Source organism: Perissodus microlepis, chromosome 5, assembly GCF_051167445.1.
Source record: "Perissodus microlepis isolate ML-2025 ecotype Zambia chromosome 5, ASM5116744v1, whole genome shotgun sequence".
NCBI classification, from domain to species: Eukaryota; Metazoa; Chordata; class Actinopteri; order Cichliformes; family Cichlidae; genus Perissodus; species Perissodus microlepis.
In genome coordinates this window covers 13,726,623-13,752,304 of record NC_140465.1, presented here as the reverse complement: position 1 = coordinate 13,752,304, position 25,682 = coordinate 13,726,623, and the positions used below count along the sequence as shown (strand labels likewise).

At 40.2% G+C, this 25,682-nt stretch overlaps 2 protein-coding genes across 2 annotated transcripts; one reads left to right on the top strand and one right to left on the bottom strand.

Annotated features, from left to right (window-relative positions):
* The first annotated feature begins 1,580 nt into the window (after window positions 1-1,580).
* On the top strand, window positions 1,581-8,627 carry ddx19b (DEAD-box helicase 19b). Its single transcript, XM_084928013.1, has 12 exons — window positions 1,581-1,792; window positions 2,178-2,217; window positions 2,311-2,385; window positions 2,505-2,640; window positions 3,575-3,667; window positions 3,791-3,893; window positions 4,056-4,170; window positions 4,275-4,452; window positions 4,551-4,788; window positions 5,083-5,245; window positions 6,119-6,310; window positions 6,417-8,627. The coding sequence occupies exons 1-12, from the start codon at window positions 1,736-1,738 to the stop codon at window positions 6,476-6,478; spliced, it is 1,452 nt and encodes a 483-aa protein (XP_084784139.1). The 5' UTR covers window positions 1,581-1,735; the 3' UTR covers window positions 6,479-8,627.
* Window positions 8,628-8,712: 85 nt separating this feature from the next.
* On the bottom strand, window positions 8,713-24,709 carry pusl1 (pseudouridine synthase like 1). The gene is made up of 8 exons (XM_084928014.1): window positions 24,213-24,709; window positions 24,072-24,132; window positions 22,395-22,582; window positions 16,018-16,167; window positions 14,426-14,596; window positions 9,640-9,694; window positions 9,285-9,447; window positions 8,713-8,853 (listed from the first exon to the last, which is right to left on the bottom strand). The coding sequence occupies exons 1-8, from the start codon at window positions 24,266-24,268 to the stop codon at window positions 8,795-8,797; spliced, it is 903 nt and encodes a 300-aa protein (XP_084784140.1). The 5' UTR covers window positions 24,269-24,709; the 3' UTR covers window positions 8,713-8,794.
* Window positions 24,710-25,682: the final 973 nt, after the last annotated feature.

Here is a 25,682-nt window from a genome sequence, read left to right as displayed (position 1 = left end):
TTCTAAAAGGTTATTCATCTCAATTGTCAGTTTAAAAAATTCTTAAGATGTACTTTAGGATGTGGCCACAGTGATTATGACGGTACTGAAAAACACAGATATAGGGCTTGCCTGTTTATTATTTTTACTGTTTTCACTTTGTCTTTTTTAATTCTATTTATTTATTTTTCCCAAGCCAACATTAGCCATTAAAATGTCACAATTAAGGCTCATAAATGTTACTAATCTTACTTCCCAGCCAAGTAGCAGTTTCCTTGTGAATAATAGTGAGGTTTCCAGCCACCATACAAAAAGAAAATTTCCAGCTGTGCTCAGTTGGTCACTTGGCCTATTTTCCTATTATTCCCATCGGTACACTGAATGCTCATTGGCTCAATGACTTGTGACTATCAATTTGTTAGCAGATGAGCATACTTTGGACAAAACCTCATTTGTGATTCTAACTACAATTAACTTCATAAGTTATTCAAATATGACTTGAAAGTAGTGATTTGAGATTTTCTCATACAGATCTGTGTAACTGGAAGTCTTTGCAAGATATTGGACATTTCAGCCCCTGTAGGCTTTCAAAAGAATGGAAGTTTTCAGACCTGGAAGCAAAGTCAAAGTAGCTACCATGATGTCCTCCGTTGGTTTCTTAAGTCTCATATTGAAGATTAGCATTTCACTGTCACCATCTTAGAAAACCACACACACACCTTTCTGGAGATCCAGAAGTCTTTGTGCAGCCACAGCTTTTGCCTTATGGTGGCCTCCAGACAGGCTACAGTTTTCACCTTTCAGACCTTGAAAAGTGTCTTGAAGCTATGCCTATATTTTATATACAGTCTATAGGCCCCATTCATTTTGGATTATTTAACATGCAATGAGACTGGAAATCCAGTGAACGTTGATGGGATTTACATATTTTTCTGTAAGGCTGTCTAAGAGTTGGGTAGGTTTTTAAGGCATTTTAATCCATGATCTTTCCCTCCACCTAACCAAATACTTGTGTTGCCTAAGCTGAACCCAACTGTGATTGAAAGCTAAAAATTGTCTAAAAGAAAAGAAGGCGCACGTCTCTCAAGAGCAACTTGGGCAGAGGAGGCTATCTTAAGTCTGGTAAACTTCACAAACAAACACACCCACTTTCCTTAATAATACGTTTAATTGAACAGGACGCACCCTGAGTCTGACCTTAATCTAACCCCATCGTAACGTCGACCTAACCTTTATAAAGCTAACCAAAGAATATTTTACCTGAGAATGTCATTTTTCACACAGATAAGGATGTTGCATACAAGGCCTACTGTGAATACATAGTAGCTGTGGGCCTATAGAGAGCAGTGTGGCACCCTCTAGAGGCTAAGAAGAGTATAGTGATTTTCTTTTTTTTGTTTTTTTTTTTTAGCAAATCCGACTCCAGTCATCTGATTTTCAACAAGAGTTCATGACTTTTTTTTATTATTATTATTATTCCCAACATTTAATGTTTTTTCTTCACATTTTAACTATGAGAGCCCGTCATAGCTGAGGCTTTAGTGAGGTGTGTATGAAATTTCAGGAAGCTGGGAACTATTATTTCTTGGAGCTTGTGTTGTACCCGGTGACGTAAGCAGTTGCGCATGTGTCCAGATTCAGGTTCTGCACGCCATTGTGGAAAATAGTTACTTACACATTATTGACTCTTAAGTCTGAGCTAGAATTCCTAGTTGACTTCCCCGAGTATAATAACTGAAGAAGAAACTGTCCCACAATGGCTACGGACTCCTGGGCTGAGGCAGTGGACAAGCAAGAAGCTGCGTTGGACTCGGTAAGGCTTAAGTTACGCAACACGGGCTAACCTGTTGTTAGCCTGCTTGGTAAATGCTTTGGCCTGGTCTGGCACACTGTTGAAGAAATTCGGTAGTCTGTTTTTAATGTGGACAGCTGAAATTATTCAGTGAGAGCGCCATCAGTGAATAAAGTGGCTCCCGGTGACGCCCGTCTCTGTAGAGTTTCATTTGGTCGAAAACGAAACTACCGGCTTGGCGTTAGAGCTAAGTTGAATTAGCTCGTGAAGAGCTGCTGCGTGCTCAGCGGTTTGATAGCTTTAGCAGCTAACTGGCTAACCGGCATATGAAGGAGGGGGGCTTTGGAAAAGTCAGACTAATTATTTAGCCCCAGACGAACTCAGTTTATTTTGTTCTTCTTCGCAGATGGGAAAACTTCAATTAAAAGAGAAGCCAGAAGAAAATGGTAAGCATCCATGTGCAGCTGAATTGGGGTAAGAGCCAGTATCCATAAAACAAGGAAACCCAAGCATGTACATATTGGCGTTATTTATTGCAGGCACGACCGCAAACGCAAAAGACTCCGCACCTGCAAAGTCAGAAGGAGAGAAGGCGGCAGATGATGACGAAATTGGTATGCGGTAAATTATCTACATGTGTTGAAAATATGTGTGCATTCATTATTGTCTTTTAGTTGGATGCTTGGTTGGCTCTTGTTCTAAAAGAGACATTTCCCCTACCTTGTTGTTTCAGAGGACGTAGGGGCACAGTCTTTGTTAAACAAACTGATTCGAAATAATCTGGTCAATACAACAAATCAAGTGGAAGTTCTTCAGAAGGATCCGAACTCTCCGCTTTACTCCGTCAAGTCTTTTGAAGAATTAAGGCTGTGAGTGAAATCTCCGTTTGTCTGTCTTGGTAGCCTAATCACTTAATATGTCATGTTTAACAGTATTGACACATGTATCTGTTGAGTGTTCCCAGCAAGGACCTGTACCATTCTCACACGTGTTTAAAGATGCACCGATGCACCAGTCTTTTTGGCTGATTCAGATTTCTCACTTTTCTCTTTAAGTGTGACCTGCCTGTTTTTGCAGATTCCAGTTTTCTTTCTGAGAGCTAAAACTGACCGCACATACAAGTATTCATCAATTCAAAATAGTATTTTTTTTTTTCACAGTAAAGGTACTATTGCGGTAGGTTTCAGGATCTTCTCATCTGAAATAACTGAAAATAAACTCCTCTGATACTGGAAAGAGGATAAAATAACTGAAAATAAGTTGTTTTTTTACCAAACAAAACCAGGTGCAACTGATTTATATAATAGAGCTACTGTCAGGTATTTACCCCTGTGTTTATAATGTCGCCAGATAATGTGACACAGACCCTTTTATTTTTTTTCACTCATCTCCATAATTCACCTCTTAACTACGTTGATCCTTTGCTCATAAGAGGCTGCTGGTGCTCTGAGAACTGGATAGCTTCAGCTGTAGCCCTGTTTTTAGGGAAGTTTTTGCCCACACTTTACCTCAGAGAACTTTGTCTTCACTCACTTCCACACTAACACCGTAGCATGTGTCGTGAGTGTCATGCGCGACTGTCCGCGCTGCATGAAACAGACTGGCTCATAATCAGTCAAACAGGAGGCTGATCAGCCGGTCAGCGGTCCGGCCTGATTCCAGTCCTCGGCTGGTGAATCGGTGCATCTCTAGTTGTGGTGTCTCTTTTATGCCCATCTTCACCACGGTGAGTTTACACAGACTGATTGTGACTGGTGCTTCACAATCCTGGCATTTATTTAATTTTTTTTCCTCTCTGTACAGTAAACCACAGCTGCTTCAGGGAGTGTATGGTATGGGTTTCAATCGGCCATCAAAAATCCAGGAAACTGCCTTACCGATGATGCTGGCTGAACCGTGAGTGTCCTTTAAATAATGATATGAAGACATTAGACTTAATGAATCACTTAACCCTGAATAACACTCTGATATCCATGATATTTATTACCACCCGTACATCTAATTTCCTGTTTCCTGTAGTCCACAGAATCTGATTGCTCAGTCTCAGTCAGGAACAGGTAAAACAGCTGCCTTTGTTTTGGCTATGCTCAGCCATGTCGAGCCCAACAACAAATACCCCCAGGTGGGTGTCAACTTTCTTTACTGTACTATAAAGTCACCATTGAAATCCAAGTGATAAGCATGACTTGTCTTGGACAAAAACATTCCTCTTGTCTCTCAGTGACAGACATGTGTTCTCTCTCAGTATTAATGTTTAATGTTTGCTCTCTTTTCTCGTTATCAGTGCTTGTGCGTGTCACCCACCTATGAGCTGGCGCTTCAGACTGGCAAAGTGATTGAACAGATGGGCAAATATTACCCTGAAGTCAAACTAGTCTACGCCATTAGAGGAAATAAATGTAAGGCGCTTGTGCTTTCTGCTGTGCTGCATGTGTACTGTTATGTACCGAATTGTTGTTAGAACCTTTTGTGCGTGTATGAGCACGTCTGTCTTTTTTTCCAGTGCAGCGGGGCATGAAACTGCAGGAACAGATAGTTATTGGCACACCTGGTACCATGTTGGACTGGTGCAGTAAATTCAAGTTTATTGATCCCAAGAAAATTAAGGTGTTTGTGCTCGACGAGGCTGATGTTATGATCGCCACGCAGGGTCACCAGGACCAGAGTATACGCATCCAGAGGTCAGCCGAAGCAAATTAAAATTAGACTTGAGAACCATGTGGCTTTTTAAAAATACTAAAATTGTGCATGTTTTATGCCTCATTTCTTTGCCACACAGGATGCTGCCCAAAAACTGCCAGATGTTGCTGTTCTCAGCCACATTTGAAGAGTCGGTGTGGAACTTTGCTCAGCGCATTGTGCCTGATCCCAACATAATCAAGCTGAAGAGAGAGGAGGAAACACTGGACACCATTAAACAGTACTATGTGTTGTGTAACAGCAAAGAAGAAAAATTCCAGGCTCTCTCTAACATCTACGGCGCCATCACCATCGCTCAGGCCATGATCTTCTGCCATGTGAGTTAATCTTTAATAAAAAAAACAGCGACTCTGGCTGAATTTTATTTCTTCTTACATAAGCTTACACATTCTTTTGCTGTTTGTCATCATTTGTTGCCAAGCTGTTCCTCTTTAATCCAGAAGTGAAAAGAGAGCTCTGCAGCATGAGCTAACTTGAAGAGAATAGTCCGTTTTTTTTATTTAACCAGGGAAGGGCCAAACTCAAAATCCTTTTATACTTGGACTCTTTGTATACACACCTGGCATGCTGGTTAACTGGCTGAAGCGCACGCTTTCCTCTGTTCAATCCAGACAAGGAAGACAGCAGGCTGGCTGGCAGGGGAGCTGTCCAGAGAAGGCCACCAGGTAGCGCTACTTAGTGGAGAAATGCAAGTGGAGCAGAGGGCTGCAGTCATTGAACGCTTCAGAGATGGAAAGGAGAAGGTCCTGGTCACCACAAATGTTTGCGCTCGAGGTAATGATGTTCAGATGTTGGTCATTTGAGTTTTATCTGTTTACATTTGAAAACACTTTTTTTCTTTACTTTTGCAGTTACGTTAGCACAATATATGTGTGGGTTTACAAAGTAAGCTGCAAAAAAATACGTTTGAGTTGTAAAGTTTGGTTTAAAAAGCTGTCTCAGTCTGAATGCAAGCTGCTAGAGATCAGCTTTAATGAATTTGGCTCTCCACTTAGGATAACCATAGGTTACCAGAATACTTGCATCTACTCCCTCTGAGAGAGGCAATTAATGGATTTTTGAAGGAATTGCAGATTTATTTATTTTTTTGTCTTAGGTATTATAAAAAAGGCTTGGGGTTAGTTTCTGCCCACAATATCCTGAAATTGTTTTCAGACTTATTTCAATTTTCAGTTTTTCTAAATTAATTCTACACTGTACAGCCTAACATGCAATTTAGATGAAGCCTTAATCCACCGCCAAAGATTATCATACACTGTATGTAAAAGATAGAAATAGCCTCCAGAGTTAATGTGTTACTGCCTTTAAACCTGCACAAAAAGGTCAGTTACTGACCATGTGACTCTTTTTGTTATGATATAGTCTCAGTGGATAGTTTTATTGGGTTGATTTAAGGTGGGTTTTTTTTTTTTTTTGCGATTGACAGGTTTATGCTTCATGAGTGTGCCGTGTACTCATTCATCCTGTGCTCAATATAAATAAATAAAAATCAAAGACACTTTTTACAGCAGTGCAAGTGTGAATGTGTTTGATGTCAGACTGTATGAAATTAATTGGATTTCTACAGTCAAATTAAAATATTGGTGTCCTGCACATGTACATTGTTTTCTAGTAACTCTTTATTCCTCCCATCTTCTTTACAAACAGGTATTGATGTAGAGCAGGTTTCTGTGGTGATCAACTTCGACCTGCCAATTGACAAGGATGGTAACCCTGACAACGAGACATACCTGCACAGGATTGGCCGCACAGGTCGATTTGGGAAAAGGGGACTGGCCATTAATATGGTGGACAGCAAGATGAGCATGAACATCCTCTACAGGATCCAGGAGCACTTCAGTAAGCAGCTGTTTAAAATAAAAACAAAACATGTACTTAGCCCTTCTTCCAGCCAAATCTCAGCCCCTCTCTGAACCCCTCTCTTCTGTGTGCTCTTCCTCTGCAGATAAAAAAATTGAAAAACTGGACACGGATGATCTGGATGAAATTGAGAAAATTGCCAGCTAAGAAGGTGTGTTCACGCGACGGACGCTCGCTTCCCTCCCCCACGTCTTTGCTCTCCAAGGACTGTACGCTCCTACAATTTTATTGCTTTTATTTTTTTTTTTTAGCTGTCGGAGAAAAGAGCAAAACCACACACCGCGTATGTTTACATGTGGATATGTCTCCTCTCAGACACGTGTTTTGTAAGTCTCTGATACATACCCTATTTCACTCTTTGTACTCCTTTAAATAAAGTGTATGAGTTTAATGCTGTGTATTGTGATGCTGTAAAAGCAGGCATAGTCGACTCATTTATTATTATTATTTTTAAATGGGGGGAGGGGCGGGACTTTTTTCTTTAAATTTTAAGCCACTGGTGGCTGTAGTGGTGGCATGATACAAGCTATTCTGTAAAGAGATTCACAAAAACCCTAAGAGGAAAACAAAAATACTCATTTTATGTGCCACAAATGTTTTAAAATATAACTGAATGTAACCGTATCATGTGGACTATTACAGCTTTTATCGTGCTTTGTTATGACTACCAAAATCAGTACAAAGGGTGAAGTTGGGTATGCTGCTCCGAGTTGTAGTTTTAATTGATTGTGTCATTGAAATGGTGATGGTTGGGGTTCAAGGGTCTATGCAAACTTATCAACCTGTGATAGCTACTATCGAACACTATCAACCTGTATTCACGTGACACAAATTAATCCTGAAATAACCTCAGCTTTAGCATCAGGGTGTGTAGTCTAGTCAAATGCCAAAAAAAGGCTGCCTAGAGTGATAACGCATTACTAACTCCAAGTCATGGACATTTAGATGTTTCTGTGTTTAGTCTGTCATCGGCCAACCACACATCTCACACGCATGCTATTTATATCTTCTTTTTTTTTTTTTTTTAAATTTAAACATGAGGACGAGCTTGGCGTCACTGCTGAGCATTAATCATTAGTCTTCTTTCTTCCTTCATCGCTCATAAAAATCTGATTTTTAACTGAAAATGTGACCATTACGGTGATGTTTCCTTTGTGTATCACTGTCCCCACTCAATCGTTACAATCAGGGTTTCAAGTTTGACTTTAGCTCAGCTACATTTCTTCACCCAGACTGTGCTGTTATTAAGGATTGTGAGTTTAAAAAAAAATTACGCAATGCCTTCCTCAAGTGCATTATATACATATGATTTTGTTATTAATATTTAAGCTATTGGGCTTACATTTCTGACTGACACTTGAAATTTTGATTATATATTGAATTATGGGCGTCTTTAGGATGTGTGAATTATCTTCTTGAAACCAAATGCTGAATTGACTTGAGGACCTATGCTAATCAGATTTACTATGTTGCTCTGACATGGTCGCCTGGATAGGAAATGTGTACTTGTGTACATATTTACAGAAAAATTGTTTAAAAAAAAATAGTGTTACTGAATTTTTGAGATTGTCACTTCTAAGAAGTGCAGAAACATTCCTCACGAGGTTCGATTTTGACAGACGCAGCACTTCAAATCAGTTAACCTTGCAACAGTTGGGTGACTGTACAAAAATCAAGAAAAACAAACGTGATGTTTGGTGTATTTGATCACTGCACTGGAAGATTAAGATCGGTGACTGGTCAATCTAAACCTTCTACAAACCTCATCTGGCTCCCAGCTGCACAGAGAAGACTGTCGGTGGTAGTGCGGATTTTATGGACTATTTATGGACAACTTGATGAAAAATCACTTGATGAACACATGCAGCCAAATTGGAAGGAAGTGACCTCAAGCGTGAGAATCCGTAGGAATGGTCTGTGAAGACTTTTGGGTAAAGAATAAGTGTATGCAGTTTTATCGGACACTCGGATGTATACGTTATCAGTGAGTGTGTGCACTTTGTTGATCCATAATGTAACACCACTGTATGAGACCCATGGACACAAAGCAGTTTTGGCTATAGAACGTCACACTTTTGCCCACGTGTATACCTTGTTTGATAATTTTCAATAACCTACAAAACTCATAATTGTACACGTTGCCTAATCGGGTTTAAGGCAAGTAGCCTGTTGTAACCTAAAGATCTATGTAGACAATGACAGGTTCAAGGTGTGTGGTCTTCTGTAGCTGAGCTGCGTTCATGGACACAGTTATGTACTCTTAATATGTTGAATTAAAAGAACATCTAGCTGTTCATATGTATGTCCCCTTAATGCTTATTCATATAGGTCGAACTAGAGTACAATCATTGTTTTTAGTACACGAGTGAATACACAGCATGTTATACATTAAATCACAAACTTTATTATATTCGTTTTATAAGGAAATTTGGAAATGCATACAAATAGAATATTCAAGTAGCATCAATCCTTCCTGGTGGAGGTGAGCAGTTCCTCTGACAGCTGTGGTGAAAGCTGCAGGTCTGAGGAGACAAACAGAACTTGAGACAGGAAGAATTCATAAAAATGTTCCTTTTTTTTGTTTTCTTTTCCCAAAAGATGAAAATACGAGTAAAAATATTTTTCCTATCCATCAATTTTCTGCTGCTTATCCAATTCCAACGTCGCATGGAGGCTGGAGGGTATCCTAGTTACCATAGAGTACACATAATGGAAAAAATGTTGCTTTATAAGCTGGAGTAGTTTCAAGTGCCCCCCCCCAATCCTGATAAGGATAAGTGGAAGAGAATGGATGGAAGATTGCTTTATCATTTGAAGCAGTGATTATATGTTCTGTTAAATTTTATAGCTTTCTCAGAATATGTTTTCATTTTTAACAGAATGTAGACAACAGGAAGCTGCCGATTTACACCTCGTCCAACTCCTTCCTGCTGGAGTTGGTTTTTATTCTCACCTGTATCCATGTAGTCCACTCTGGTGAGGAAAAGGCCGTGGGCTGGAGCAGCCATACCCTGTGGGTAGGCCAGAGAGTCTCTCGCTTCCAGTATTTTCTTCAGTTGGGGTACTGAGAGCAGCCCCTGGCCCACTGCCACCATTGCCCCCGTCATCCTCCGCACCTGGAGGAAAAGGCCAGATAAAGAGGTTTTACACAGAAGCATGCACAGCTTGCTTTAAGAGATTTAATGTTTACTTTATTCTAAATAAAGTTTCAGTCACCACCAGCAGATGTCGCTACTGGCTCGTAATCTCACACGCACAGAAATAGAAATATAACTTGAAAGAAAATCTGAAGAAGATTATCAACAAACCTGCTTATAGAGAAAAGATTTACTTGTGAAAGTCAGCTCCCAGAATGGTATCTCTCTGGAAAAAGGAAATAAAATTAGTGTCTTAGCCACATTCAAAGCACTACACATGAAATGTTAGATTAATGAGACCAAGGCCAGCAGGCATGAAGTCTACATGGAATCACGGAGAAAATGTGTAAGGATAAAGAAAGGTTAAATGTTGCCACAGGAGTTGAAACATCGCACTGCTGTCTAAAGGACATCGTGAATGGTTGTCAGATGTAATGTAGTATTATTTAGTCTGATAAAAACAACTAAGCAAGAGTGTGGATCCAAAGAACACCTACTCATTTATTCCTCTGAGTGAAAAAATACTAACTAAATCAAAAATAAAAAAACATTTGAAAATTATTTCAAAAAAGAAAATAATCCAGCCTCATATCTTTACATCTTAAGTCACTCTTGTGCAGCAGTGCTGTTCCCGCCTGTGTGAATATAACTGATGTGACATTCATGCCAGGCATCAAATGAAGCCTGGGTTTGTCATCATGCACAGATTTGTTTAAATGTCACACACTAAATATGGCACTGCAGCTTAGGCCCAACAGGATTATGTGTGATGCCATATAAAATATTATTATTATTATTATTATTTTGCCCCTGCCCTCAAAAGGGAAAAAAGAAAGGAAGAAAATAAACCTCTCCCTGATTCTTATTTTGGGAAGGACAGAGTGAACTAAGGAAACAGGCACATGGGAAGAATTGGGTCAAATGCAAATTTGACTCAGTGCTTGCTGTCTGATTACATTCGACATGTAGGAAATGTAGAGACAGATTTATAGAGCAGGGCTTTTAGCCCGTGGACTCGGAGGGCAGCATCTTCAGATGAGAATAAAGCACTGCTGGGACTCTTGTTGCACATTTGCGGCGCTGTGTTATTATTATAAAGCCAGGCTGCTTTAAGCTGGTAGGAAGCCAACAGTAACTCAAATAAACACTCATTATAACCAAAGTTTGCAGAAGAGCACAAAACATGTGGAACTGTGAAGCAGATGGGCTCCAGCAGCAGAAGACCGCACCAGGTGCCACTCCTGTGAGCTAAGAAGAGTAAACAGAGGCTAAACCACAACTGGACAAGAAAAGATTGGAAAAAAATGTCTGGTCTGATGAATCTTTATTTCTACTCCAACAATCAGGTATTGGTGCAGACCACATAAAATTGGTGTAATGGTGTGAGGGATATTTTCTTTGTACACTTTGGGACCCTTAGTACCAACCCAGCACTGCAGCTACCAGAACAGTGTACGGAAATGGAGATCCACATCACGGATGTGCAGTCAAGAAATCTACAGCGACTGTGTGATACTGCGGTTTGCTGCTCAGTCTGAATTTTTAGTTGTTAATTTTGCTCAGATGGTCGGACAAGCTGGTAGCATTGACATGATAAGTCAGTTAACTACTTTATTATTTATTGACTTAAGCAGTAAGCGTTATGCTAGCTTTATGATGTCCTTTATGAACAACGGTGCTTTGTCCTTAACGCTAGCATGCTAATGATTATAACTGTAACAAGACAACAGCTAGGTGCTCTGTTAAGCTGTGCTTAATTGTAATCACATGAATTTTTGTACACCTACCAAATTTTATGGGATTGTGGCAACACCTCTCGATTGGATTAGATGCTGGTGTGGCTTAAACTAATGGTAAACAAACAAATTAGGGATGTCACACTTCCTGCTGCGGCACGGTGATGAATTCTGCATGTATTAATTTCAAAATGTGAAGACTTATTTTAAAATGCACACCTACCAAATGTTAGCATGTTAACGTGAAAACAGAGTCAAGGCTACACAAGGCCCTAAAATGAATCTCTGTTCACTTATGCATGAAAATAAGATCAAATATTTCGGGAGGTTAGAAAAAAGCCCTTTTTTTCCACTTTGAATGGAGACCAAAGTAGTCAGCCTCACAGACCACATCTCCCCGTTTTAGGATCAAAAATTTAGTTGAACCTTAGACTCCTCAATAATTCATCAGTCAGTTTCTTTTCATTTTATCACCGTTTCTTAGAATAGTGACCCTCATGAAAAAATAAACACAGCTCAGCTGTAGGCTTTCAAAACCCGACAGAGACCAATGTGGGCCCACATTGGATCATTCATGGGAATTCTGCAGAGGGTAGAAGAAGGGAAAATGGTTTTGTTTGGCAAAACTGCAACCGCAGACAATTGCGTGCAAATATAATGTGAAATATATTACAGCTGTGGAAACCTTGTTCCCACAGCCTCCTGGTGCACCTCGTGCATTGGGGATATTACTCTGAAGCAGTCCATCAGGGTACATATTGTGTACTACATTTGCAAGGCAAATAATTAATGCCCATGAAAATGGAATTTGGCAGCCAGACCCCCATAGATGTGTAATCTCCCAGAGCCCACATGGCCCCCACTCGCTTTTATCTCCCTCTTTCTCCATATCCACTTATGAAGGATCCTCATTGTCTAAAGCACACAAACCTGCTTAACATACAAGCACAGACAGCACATTAGCAAACAGAAACTCTACCTGTAGGATCTAACAGCCACACCTACTGGTTTGTCAAAGGGCATTAACAGTTGTTCTGTGGTTGAAGCACATCTCATGCTTGAGCTTTGGTAATAAGAAGCAAATATTTTACAGTTATGTGTTATACATAATTTGTCTGGAAGTAGTTACAAAAGCTGCAGAGCTGCTAACAGATGCATTTTGGCTTGCTGACCGTAACTGGACTGCATTCGTTTTTTCTAACTCCATGCAAGAAAAAACATGAAACCGTATTCACAATGTAAAATCTTACATAAAGTTTCTCAAATCTATTTTTTATGTAAGTATTTTTAGCTTTTTAAGTTGCTTATTTACACTTAGCTAACTACACTAGTTTGTAACACATAGCTAGTATCAGCTTTGTAATGTATTTTTGCAACAACAGGTGATTCCCTAAAAGTAATTAGCCAAAAACTTGGCATATCTTGGCACGGTGTGCAGTGTGTCCTTTGTGAAACTGGACATGTGGAGGAGAAAAGAAGAAAGGACGTGCCAAAAAAGAAAAGTATCTATAGCAGATTAACAGAATCTGAAAGTCATGTCCTCAAGAAATAGAAAAAAAAATCCAGCAAAGACCTGACAGAGCACCTGAGAGATGAATCTGGCCCGTCAGTTGATCCATCTACTGTTTACCAAAGCCTCATCAGAAATTTAATCCAAATTTGTCATTACTTGTTCAAATTGTTGGCAACATGTACGGAGGAGGAAGTCAGAAGTAAAGTACAACAGTGAGTGTCTAAAGCCATCTGCAAAATATAATGGAGGCTCTGTCGTGGTTTGGGTCAACATTTCAGCCAGCAGTGTTGGAGATTTGTCAGAACTGATGGAAACATGACTGCAGAAAAGCGCCATCAGGCTTTGATCCACCGTGTAATAGCATCTGGAAAGCAAATGAGTGGTGACAGCTTCATTTCTCAGGATGACAATTATCCCAAACACACCGCCAATTAGGGCTGGGCCATATCATACCGTTCACGGTAATATCGGTATAATGTTGGGCAACGATAAGAAAATGAAATATCGCGATAGAATACGGGTAAAACGCGCATGCGCAGAGCCTTTGTTTACATACGCACATGGCGTCGACGGAGAATGAGAAGAGCGAAAGTGAATCGTTGAATGAAACGGATGAACCAGAACTGGTTTGTAAAAATGCTGCAGCTTCAGTGGTGTGGAACTGGTTTAGCTTTTGTCCGTCAGATAAACAACAAAGCACTATTTTTGGTAGCGCATGCTAGCGGGCCGTCGTTATTACCGTGTTTTTTGGAAAATACGACACTTAAAATCAATCCTTTGATTTTTCTGAAAGTCGACAGAGCCCCTTATAATCCCGTGTGCCTTATGTATGAACTCTGGTTGTGTTTACTGACCTTGAAACGATTTTATGCACACGGCGCTCGAAAATCTGTCAAATGTTTTAGTACGACTTTGCTAAGCTACGAAGCCGCACCACTTGATGGATTGTCGGAGCATTACGGCTATCGTAGGCGGAGCCTCGCGGAGTGATACGTACTGTGCTTCAACATAATATTACCGTATTGTGTGTGTTTAACCTCTTTTTAAGTTTTGTGGATGTTATACATGGTTATGCTGAGGATATGTCGGCCAGTTTCCACTGGAAATGCCTTATGGTTAAACTGTCAGCAAAGAATTTGCATTTGCACTGTTAATTTTTTATATAACATTAATGCACATAAAAAACAGCTGCTTGTTTAAGTGAAAATACATTGATGGGGTTTTTTGCACTAATAAAGTTGAGGAGTTGTAAAGTATTTTTTCTAGTGTCAATTATATCGTCAGTTATATTGTTATCGCAAATTTTCAAATGTATATCGTGATAAATATTTTTGATCATATCGCCCTGCTCTACCGCCAATGCAATAAAAGTGTACCTGAATAGAAAAATACACAATGAAACACAGTCTTTAACATTATTGAAGCAGTGTGGGATCATCTTGACAGAGAACAGAACAATTCAACCAACGTCCAAAGAAGAGCTTTGAATGTCCTTCAAGATGCCAGGAGAACTATTCCCGAAGACTACATAAAGGAATTACAGGGACGTTTGCCTGAGAGAGGTAAAGGTGTTTGTACCAAATATTGTCTTTGTGGTTAAAAAGCTGCATAAAATTGTACAAACCTTGTTTTTTGCCTTACATAATGTATCCAATTCCATAATAACTTGGTCGTAGGTATTGTGGTCTCAATACATACTGTGGCCTACCTGTGGAAGTGAGCATATGCAAAGGAGTTTCCCTGCTGTATAGTGATCACATCCATCGTCTTCACAGGATTTTTGAAAGGCAGATCAGAGTTGACGGCCCTAAAGCTGCTGAAATCGTGAGTCCCAACCAGTAGGGAAGCTGCCTCGTGCATAGCGTCCACGTTTAGCTCTCTGATGAAAGACAGAATAAAGAAAAACACACTTTTTATACAAGTGACCGTTTACAGTATTACACTGCATTTGAAAACCAGGAAAATGTGAAGATTCTGAGGTCATCAGAGTTCCCGAATCAAGATTTGTAAGCTAACGCTTGATATTGCAGCGTCACTCAAGAGTGACCTGGCTGAACAGCGAGGTCAGCCACAAATGTACACATGAAGTACATATTTTCAGAACTCCATGAATAATTTAGTGGAAAACTTATGTAACAGAAAGATAATGCCACGTGAGAGAGCAGAGCATGCCCACGACCAGCTCATTTAAGGCAGAGAACCAGAGCGAGCAGGTGATTAGCTTCTCTCCAGTCTCACGCTTCATTTGCTGCTTAAATATGATCTGACAAAGAGAGAGGGAGGAGAGAGAGTGAGCGGGAAAAAGGAGAAGTGTGCTGAGTAATAAAAATTTTAACATAAGAATCAGGAATGAATCAAGATGTGCAAAAAATATCTTAGCGGTCTAATTAACAAATCCTTAAGTCCTTACTTTTCGCTATGTTGGGAGGGGGGCAGCTGTGACCAGTTGGTAAGAGGGAAGGAAGACAGAACTGACTGATGACCAATGATAACGTGGTCACTGAATTCCAACATTCAAATGATCTTAAAAAAATGTTTAAAAAAAGTAACTTTTTTTATTGCAGTGGGAGAAATGGAGCGAGTGTGATGACACTGGAGAGGCGCATCAAAGAGAGGAAAAGAGAGACGCTGCTGAGGCTGAGACGCTCAGGGGTGTGAAGAGCAACATGAATGCTGAACATGAGAGAGCGATAACAAAGCAGAAGATCCAGAGAAAGAAGTTAGTGAAGGAAGGAAGGAGAAAAAGAAAGAGATTGAGAGAAAAAAATGGACAGAAGCAGAAAAGAAGGGAAAGAAAGGGTGAAATGCGTGGGTGTTGTTCTGCACGTATAAAAGCCCGCAGCTTATCTTGCCCTACTTTTCCCCAAAAAAGTGAGGAGAAAAAAAGATATAAACGCTCAAACACAAACTAAAATGTTTCTGCCCACGCCATTTAATCTCTTTCCTACTTTTTACACTCTATGCATCCTCTCTCCTCTCCTTCCTCCTCCTTTGTTTGTATTTTGCGCATCAGCTCAGATAAAACACTTCGTTTGGCTGTCTCTAATGTGCACCTCCTGCATGGTGCATGTGGACTATTCATGTGTTCAATGTGCCATTTTTCTGGTCTGAGTCTCCATTACACAGAAAGAGTGTGTCTCTGCTTTTACACATATACACAGTCAGATTCAGCTTCAGACTGAGCCCTTATTTATTTATTTTTTTTAAGGCAGACATCATGCGCATGCACACTAACACATGAAAAAGAAAAAGACATGACTGAGAAAAGGGAGGGGTGGTGCATAAACTGGGATAACTCACGTGTTGCGGAGGCTCCAGCACAGATCCCAGTCTGTGAGGGGAAGGAGAGAGTGGTGGGAGATTCCTAACGATATTCGGTAGACGTAGGTCCGAGACTGGGCATGGAAACGGGCATGGAAGTCATGAGGAACACGGTGGGCACGGGTGATCCTGAAATAAAATGGACAAAGAGAAGTGAAACCTAGGATTTAGGATGAAGAAACTTGAAACCTGCACATTCATAAATATTCTTATACATCTGCACTGAAGCCTGGAGGTGATCTTTAAACATTCAGTCTGGCTGTTCAGTGAGAACAAAACTATCTCTGATTCTTTCTTTGTAGAGGCAGTCCCATAGCAAAGGTGGTGTCAATGCTCCTTTTTGTACTCCCAGCTAGAAAAACTGTGTACAAGCCATGCTCCAAAGTGCCAGCATTGCAGCTTTTAACACAAAGACACACCAACAGAGTCCTAAAAAGGCTGCCAAGAGCACTGAAAAGCCAGAGCTTATTTTAACACAGTTAACATCAGAGCAGAATCTCAGGCTGAGCCTCTCTGATGCGATTCCAGCAGGATAACACGAGACACTTCCTGTGTTTTTGCGTGCAGAGGCAGGGACTGATGTAATAAGTAACAGACTGGATCGATTCCTGATTCTGCGAGACGTCTTAAAGTAGACTGAAGAATGACAATGGCATTTCTGGCTACAGGTTCTGCACGTACAATTTAATTACTCTGCTGCGTGCAGTGTCGTTACTAAAACGAACCAAACTGAGATTTACAGAGAGTTTGAACAAAAAGGGGATTTTTTTCCCCCCTTTTAATAGTTTCAAGCTGTCTTCGTGCCTGATTGATGCAACAGCAGTAATGAAAATATCTGAATCATTTTTGATTAAGATCAAGAATTTATTGTCAGATTGCACAGGAATTCACTATTTCTATTGATTTAATGCAATGCAGGGCAAATCTTTCCTCCTTTGTCTCATCACAGTATTACAGTCAGTTATAACAACAGCTGCTATGCATGCTATTACATTTAATCAATAGCCAAGCTTATAATCTGCACTGACACATACTCAAAAAGCCATGTTTTACCATTTAAGAGACGTAATACTTAACTCGCAACCACTGGCCATTTTATTAAGTACACCTTGCGAGCATCAAGGTGGACCCACTTTTGTCTTTAGAGCTTCTTCATTCTGATGCTGTTTGAACTTCACAATGTCAGCAGCGCTGTGAAAAACGACTTCTCCTTGTTCCTGATTTCATGCTTGCTTCCTGATTTACACACTTACAAGTTTCAGATCATCAAACAGCTTTTATTATTTGACAAAGCTAACCTGAGTAAATGCAGTTTTTAAATGATGATTTCATTTATTGAGGGGAAAAAAAGCTATCCAAAGCTACCTGGCTCTATGCAGAAACAAGTCCAGCAAACCACGGCGAGAGCCATTATCCAGAAATGGGAACAACTTTCCCAGCCAACCAGTTATTATGTTTAGGAACCAATTTTTTCCCCACATAGGGCCATTTTTAAAAAAAAATTAACAAACGAGGGTCATCATCTAAAAACTGAATTTTGTGTTTACTCTGTTATCTTTGTCTAACATTTAAATTTATTTGATGATCTGAAGCAAAATTAGCAAATCCCAGGGCAAATGCTTTTTCACGGCACTTTAAATGCTTAATTGCACGGAGTTTATGCCAGTTACTGATTAAACAAGCAGCTAAACAGGTGTGGCTAACAAAGTGCCCAATGAGTATATATAGCTGTTTAGGGCTGCCACAAACGATTATTTTGATAGTCGACTAGTCACCGATTATTTTTGCGATTAGTCGACTAATCAGATCATGCGTCCATTAGACGTAAAACATACAGCTTATTGCACCAGCAGCATCTGCTCTTATATAACTATCATTAGCTTACAGCTTTAAGTGTTTAAGGTATGTGCTAACTAAAAATAAAGACAAGATGATAGTTTATTGAATTTTAATGAAATTTGCAGATTGCTTCGGTGAAGTTTAATAAACTCCTTGCTATCTAAAATATAACAGGACACCGGAGTATATTCTCGAGCATCTCACATTTCTGATAATCAGTTGTCTGCTTGACGTTTATTCAGCTGTGTAAAAACTATAACTTTAATCTCAGCCAAACCGATTTACTCAGGAACAAATAAAATACTAAAAAAAGCCAAACAATAACATTTTTAAGTTATCTAAGTGACTTATGTATGTTTAACCTGAGTAGCGAAAGACGTCGGTGGGTTTGAAAACGATTTGCTGGGAGTCCGGTGTTCTCACGGGCTCTAGTGAGCCTCGCCCCCGGCTAGCTATCGAGCTAGTGGGTAACAGACGTCTCCGAAAACGTCGGAGCGCTTTTGAAAATATGTGGTGTCTTGATAAACTGAGCAGATATTTGAGGTTTACACAGCTACATTCTCGCCTGAAAATATGTTAAACGTTTATTTTGTGACCCAGAAAGAATAATAAGAGTAATATTAAAACTAACTAGCTGCCGCCATTGTTGACAACTGCGCTGAGCCGCGCTGTGAATTCTGGGACACAGCTTCTTCTTCTTCAGGGTTTAACGGCAGCTGGCATCCTTGTACATGCAGTGCTGCCATCTTCTGTTTCAGTCCGTTATTACACTCTTAAATCCTACTACTTATTCCTGCGTCTTTCAGGATCTTACAAAGCTTCAAACGATGCGTCGACTATTAAATCAGTCGTCGACGATTTTGATAGTCGACGTAATCGTGACTAGTCAACTAATCGTGGCAGCCCTATAGCTGTTACAGCGGTTCAGCGTGCTAATATTTGCGGTTTAGATGTAAAACCAAATAACACCTAAAGCTGATGTCAATCTTCGTCTTGCAAGCTTTTGTTCATGTACCGAAAGCACCGCACAACAAATGTATTCAAATTCATGTTAATTCATCTTGTTCCACAACATATAAGAAGGCAAAGATGTAATAATTTACACTAATAATGACAATAAAACAAGTGGCTCCATATTGCACAAGGTTTACACATTTGCCTGGTTCAATCCTGGTGACACAGATCCCTCTGGGCTTATCTCAAGGAGGGCATCTGGCATACAAACCTGCCAAATCAAATATGTGTAGCTACCTGCTGTGGTGACCCCCTTGACCTTTTAATAATAAAACACTTATAATTACAATACTGTGACAGATGAGGTTCCTTAATTCATGTCTCTGTAACCTTCAAGAACAAAGAGCTGCATTCACCTGCATCAGTGTAAAAAGGACTGCACAAAGCACATTAGCACCCTATAGTGTTTGATCACATGTTTGTGCCAGCACACAGAGTACGCATTCAGTCACGCATGTGCTTGAGAATGTGTGCAACGGCAATTGGTATCTGCACATGTGTATTGTGTCTATGTAAGCGTGTGTTTGTGCGCAACCAGGGAAACTAGGTTAGGTTTCCAGAGGAGGAGATTGGGTGTGACACGTGGCAGAGGAAAACCCTTGCATCTGCCTTCAGCGGCCGCACCAATGTGAAGTGACAGCCTTTCGATGGCCTCCAAACCACACACACACACACACACACACACACACACACACACACACACACACACGTAAAATTTTCATTAGCAGTGTACAAAGCATGGCGTCACACATTTGGGAACTGGGGCATTGTTTAGCATGGCACTATTTTGCTATTCAGCAGTTTCCTTTTATGTGAAAAGAGCCGTTCGTTTTAGTCTAATTGAGGCCAATTTTCACAGCAGCTCAGAAGACAAATGAAGCTGAAGGAGAAGAGAGATTTTTTACAGTGTGCAGGCTGTGCTCAAATCTCGCCTTGGCTCTCTGTCTCTGGAAGCAGCAGACGAGCCGTATCGTCATTGTAGCTGTAACAAAAGCTCTTCCCGCTGTGCAAGATGGGAAAAGATAGTTTGGGATGTCAGATCTGACACCCCAAACTGCTTTTCTTTCACATCAACAGTAAAACGTTCTATCTAAAACATATGAAGTGTGTTTGTGTATGAAACACTTTTACATTTTAAGTGTCAGCTGAAAACAAAAAGTGTATATAGAGTGACGAACGATGCAGTGTGTATCCACGTGTGTGCATGTGCGTGCTAAACACACCAAAAAAGCAGAGCAGGGATAATCCTTTCTAACCTTCTCTCTGCAGGTTTGGGGATTAGCAGTTTCTCTCTCCCCTCTTCCTTTCTCCCAGCGTGCGCTGTTCAAACTCACTCTCTTTATTCAGACTCGTCTTTCCACGCCCTCTCTCACTGGCACTGACTGCATTTACCCAATACCATCTCTTTATCTATTGCTTTGTTCTGTACTTCTTCTCTCCAATCCTGACTAAGGAACAGAATGCCACAGCAGCCTAAACCAAAACAGTCTTAAACAAACTATGGCTTTGAATAATGTAAATGTATGTAATGAAGGGATTACAAGGGGAGGAGATGAAGAAAACATAGGAAAAACGAGTCGGCAGATACTCGTTTGCAGCAGTATTTAAAGATGCCCTTTTCCATTACATATTCAACAGGTGAACTTATGGCATTTCACCACAGCTATGTATATCCCAACTGTTGAGGCAGATGTTTAAGTCAGTCATACTTCTTTCTGGGATTTATTTACAACTGTATGCCCCTCAGGATATGTATCTGTGTATCTACACTCAACAGGTACTGCTGCTCCCTGCTCGTTATCATAAATATCTAATCAGCCAATCAAATGGCAGCAAAAGGCATACAGACATGGTTGAGATGACATTTTGAAGTTCAAGCATCATAATTTGGAGGGTAAGTGATTTATGTGACTTTGAAGGTAGTATGGTTGTTGGTGCCAGACAGGCTGGTCTGAGTATTTATGAAACTGCTGATCTGCTGAGATTTTCCTGCACATCCATCTCTTGGGTTTACAGTAAATGGTTCAGAAAAGATCAAATATCCAGGAAGCAGAGGTTCTCTGGGCAATATTGACTCAGTGACGTCAGAAAAGCATTGCCAGACTGCTTTAAACTGACAGGAAGGCAACAGTAACCAATATAAACACTTGCTACAAGCAGAAAATGTATGAGCACAACCCTTTGAACCCTGCAGCAGATGGCCTACAGCAGCAGAAGACCACACCAGGTCTTACTACTCTGAGCTAAGAACAGGAAACTGAGACTACAACTCAAACAGCCTCCTCTGAATTGGACAACAGGTGACTGAAAAACATTGCCTGGTCTGATTTCCGCTTTGATTCAGATGGTAAGGTCAGAATTAGCCAGACACAGCATGAAAGAGTGGCTCCTCTATGGTGTTTTAATGGTGTGGGGAATATTTTTGACAGACTTTTAATACCATCTGGGCATCATTTAAACACCACAGCCAACCTGAGTATCGTTGCTTTTATGCTTTCATGACCACAGTGAACTCTTCTTCAGATGGCACAAACCTCAAACCATCACAAACTGGTTTCTTTAGCATGACAATGTGTTCACTGTACTCAAATAAGCCCCGCAGTCCCCAGATCTCAATCCAATAGAGCACCTTTGGGATGTGATGGACTGAGAAACTCTCATCATGGATGTGCAACTGATAAACTCTGCAACAACTGTGTGATGTTTACATATCAATATGGACCAAAATGCTTCCAGCACCTTGTTGAATCTATGCTTGAAGAATTAAAGCAGTTCTGAAGGCAAAAGGGACTCTAACCTGGTACTAGCAAGGTGTACCTAACGAAACAACCAGTGAATGTACGTCTGCATATGTTTGGCCATATCCTGCGTATCTCCATAGTAAACATTTCTATTTTTATTTCTCATTGGTGTTATTTATGGAGCAGTCAATCAGGTGAAATTGTGCCAATTATAAAAATTCATAATAGCATTTTGAAAACTATTTTGATCAGGCGAAAATAATGCCAGGAATGGTTTCTATTTATTAAAAAGTACAGTGCAGTTAACGAATAAAAATCATGCTTGGTTTGACCACCTATTGCCAACAACAGAGAACACACTGGCACCTGCACACTGTTTTTCAAGCTACTTGACAGGTCAGTTGTTACAAGATGGCAACACCATCTATCAGTGAAAACACAAGGCAGCTGCTTCACCAGCTGACTAAACTGTATTCGCTCAGTGTAAGAGGATTAAAAAATAGAAAAGTTACATTTAGGTCAATTTCTTGGGGGGGCAAGTTCAAGTAGTGCTAAAGGAAACTGCTTTAGCACTCATCCAGGTTATGTTCACATACCTTTTGATGTCTCACTGTTTCTATAATGTGTTCAGAGAAAACTGATCTCAGAGACAGAGAAATGTGTTTTTATTTGGCTTAAGTGGCTTAATTACGTAACTCAGAGACTTACAAAGTCATAAAAGCACTCATGCACTCACCAAGATTTTCATGACCCTTTACTCACCTGATTTGTTCTGTCCCGAGGTGGAAATTGAGCGCCTGAACAAGAACATCTTCAGTGAACGGCAGCTTGTCATTCTTGCGTTGCAGGTCAAAGTGTGCGGAGTTAGAGAGGGCGTGGACACCCGTGTCCGTCCTGCTGGAAACTGACAGGGATACACGGTTGACTGGCCTCAGTCGCTGGATTGCATCCTACACAAAGACAAAAAGATCTTTTTAGATATAAATAGCTTTGGGCTGATAGCCTGGAAAACAAATAAACTTCTGAAGCCACTCAAAGCCTTGTCTGCCTCAAATAGTTATCAAACAGAGCTGTGAACAGAGGCATGATGTGACAAGAAAGACTGATGTTTTTTTGCCCTGTAATCTGTGTTTCCTTCTCTCTGTGCTTATTTTTGGGCTTTTTATGCCTTTATTAGAAACAGTAGAGAGCTGACAAGAAAACAAGGAACAGACAGTGATCAAGAAAGACATGCAACAATCCACGAAGCAGCTGGATGTGAAACAGGAACCTTGTTTATGCGTCATATCATAAGTTTGGTGATTGTAGTGCTCAACCCAGGTGTGGAGTGCCACACCAATAAGCTGAACCTCATTATTCACCCTCTGGAGTCAATGGGCGTGTTGGCACGCCCAAAACAAATGACTGATAATTGACAACTTAGAAACACGATGGAGCCTCGCTTAGTCCATGTTTGGAAAGAGCAGAACGTACGGACTTCAAACTGTATGCCAGTGTTTATTCCTAACAGTGCAGTTATGTGGATTTTATTGACAGTTTGATGCATATAAGTCCTACACCACAAAAACAGATTAAAGCCAACAAATTAACAGTGTTTCTGTTGTGAACACATCTCACTGTAAATAACACAGAAGCTATTTAGATATTTTATGATGTGATAACTATGAAAAATAACACATGCAAAAGAAAAAATGTTCTAAATCACATTTAATGTTATATTTTAGATCATCTCTAAAGATATTTGGGATTCAGGCATTTAGGGTTTGCACTTATGATCCCAAGGGGTGGATGTAGCTCAGGAGGTAGAGCGGGTCATCTACCAATTGCCTTACCTTTTGCAAGATACTAACCCTAAGTTGCTTTTAGATGCATCCATCGGAGTGTGAATGTTACATAGAAAGGGTGTGAAAGGGAGAATGAGGCGTGTTGTATAAAGTGCTTTGACTGCTCAGGTAGAGTAGAAAAGGACCAGTCCATGACTTAGACCTCAGAGAGTTAGTTTTATTTCTTTATAAGCTTACTGGTGTGGCCCTTAACATTAGTCCCATTTTCTCATGTGGATCCTTGCTGCCTTTGAATCATTTATTGAAACCGCCTTTAATCGTCAGACAGCAGTCTGATCATTCTCACTTTTTAGATTTTCAAAAGGCATCGGCATAAAGTTGAGATTGTAAAGTTTTTTTATATATATATATACGACAAACAAGCCCAGAAAAAAGGATCCAAGTCAAAGATTAATTAAATGCTTATGCATTACACCATATGACGCTGCTTTTGATGAGTGGATCAGAGACCTAGAGGATTTAAGGCCTATAATGAATTACTAAGCTAAGCAGACTCATAAAATCATGACACAGCTTTTTAAGCCTAACTACATTTAATACTAGCAGCTCAAAGGCAACTTGTCACCTGATTAGCTTTAAGTGAGTTAAAACATACCTCCAAGTGGTCCTGGACCCCTTTCTTCCCCAGCTGATGTGGAGGGACTTTCACTGCTCCACTGCAATAATGATAACAGTAGTGGTATATTCAAAAATAATAATAATAAGATATAACATATCAGTGTGCCCTGTAACCTACCGGTATTTTGTTCCGATGTACTGAAAAAATATGAGGTAACGAGCCCGGTTGTGCATGTTGACTCGAAATGTCACTGTGCATGTTCCTCGTTTACGAGAGTGGAAAAACTGCAATGCAGAATCATTTCATGGATCCAGCTGTGACTGATGTCCCTGCAGACTGAACCTCTGGTGAAACGTTCCTGTGCTAGCCAGACACGACCCCTCACCTCCAAGTACCACCGAGAACCCTCTGAAGTGTAGTCCGGAAGTACACTGGAGACAACAGCTGTTAGAATTCTTCTGTTGACATATGAGAGCGCACGTTACTGTGTCACGAGGCTGTAGTACAGTGCAGACCCGATAAAAGAGCTGTTACAAGCGCCGCGTGATAACTAGCAGTGAGACGGCACGTGCACTGTATGACGCTATCCAAGCTGTGACACCTATGTTCAGTGCACGTTACTACACAGCAACATTTCTGGATGTTTGCCTCCTTCCACATTGTAGTACGTCGCATTTTGATTACGTCGCTCCAGCCGCAGAGCCTTCTTGCTCCAGTCATTGAAGCCAGATACTGTACACACGTTTAGGATTGGTCGACAGCAAGTAGTCAATGTACCGCTAACAAGAGCAAGCGGTTCAGGGCGGAGGGATAAGCAGACGACTCAAGCAAAAAAAGTAAAAAGTTTAATGTTTAAGATAGATTGGCCATAATTAGTTATATCAAATCTACAATATTATTTTTTGAAGTTGTCCACTTTTTTTAGGTGATTTGTAAGTGTCTAATTTATGATAAGGTTAATAAGGTTAGTAAATTTAAGCTCATTCAAAGGCTCACATGTTTACAAACCACTGTTGCTATTCTCTGTGCCCCCCAGAGAATACACATGCTTACACATTTTCCACATAGATGATGTTTAAGCTGATGCTAATCATGAGTGAAATATCACATGCTTAAGCCAGTTTTTGTGTTTACAAACACTATATAGACAAAAGTACAGGACCACCTACACATTACACCCACAGTAGCTTTTAATTCAGTTCAATTCGGTTTTATTTGTATAGCACAAATTCACAACAGCAGTTGCCTTAAGGTGATTTGCGTTGTAAGGTAAATACTCTACAATAATATAGACAAATCCCAACAATCATGGGCATACGGAAAGGAAAAATTCACTTTTAACAGGAAGAAACCTCCTGGAGAACCAACAACCAGCCTAAGAGCACAGAGAAAGAAAGAGAGACACTTTAATGATCAAACACAAATTGATGTATAAATACAGAGAATGAAAACGTGCGAGTGAAGAAAAAACTTTCAAAGCATCATGGGAAGCCCCCACCAGCTGCTACAGTCTATTGCAGCATATGCAAGGTTCAGAGTTCACCCGATACAGTCCGAGCTAAAAGTTTAACACAAAAAGGGAAGTTTTAAGACTAATCTTAATATCACAGAGATTACCTGTCTCCTGAATCCTAACTGGGAGAATCC

Excerpts from the sequence above, each read along its gene's own strand:
- pusl1 (XM_084928014.1), bottom strand. The coding sequence starts at position 24,268 with ATGCACAACCGGGCTCGTTACCTCATATTTTTTCAGTACATCGGAACA. Across the intron at positions 16,168-22,394 it reads CTCGGGACAGAACAAATCAG|GATCACCCGTGCCCACCGTG; the intron begins GTGAGTAAAGGG and ends ATTTTATTTCAG. Across the intron at positions 14,597-16,017 it reads TGCTGGAGCCTCCGCAACAC|AGAGCTAAACGTGGACGCTA; the intron begins GTGAGTTATCCC and ends GTCTTTCATCAG.
- ddx19b (XM_084928013.1), top strand. The coding sequence starts at position 1,736 with ATGGCTACGGACTCCTGGGCTGAGGCAGTGGACAAGCAAGAAGCTGCG. Across the intron at positions 3,894-4,055 it reads CCAACAACAAATACCCCCAG|TGCTTGTGCGTGTCACCCAC; the intron begins GTGGGTGTCAAC and ends TCTCGTTATCAG. Across the intron at positions 6,311-6,416 it reads CAGGATCCAGGAGCACTTCA|ATAAAAAAATTGAAAAACTG; the intron begins GTAAGCAGCTGT and ends CTTCCTCTGCAG.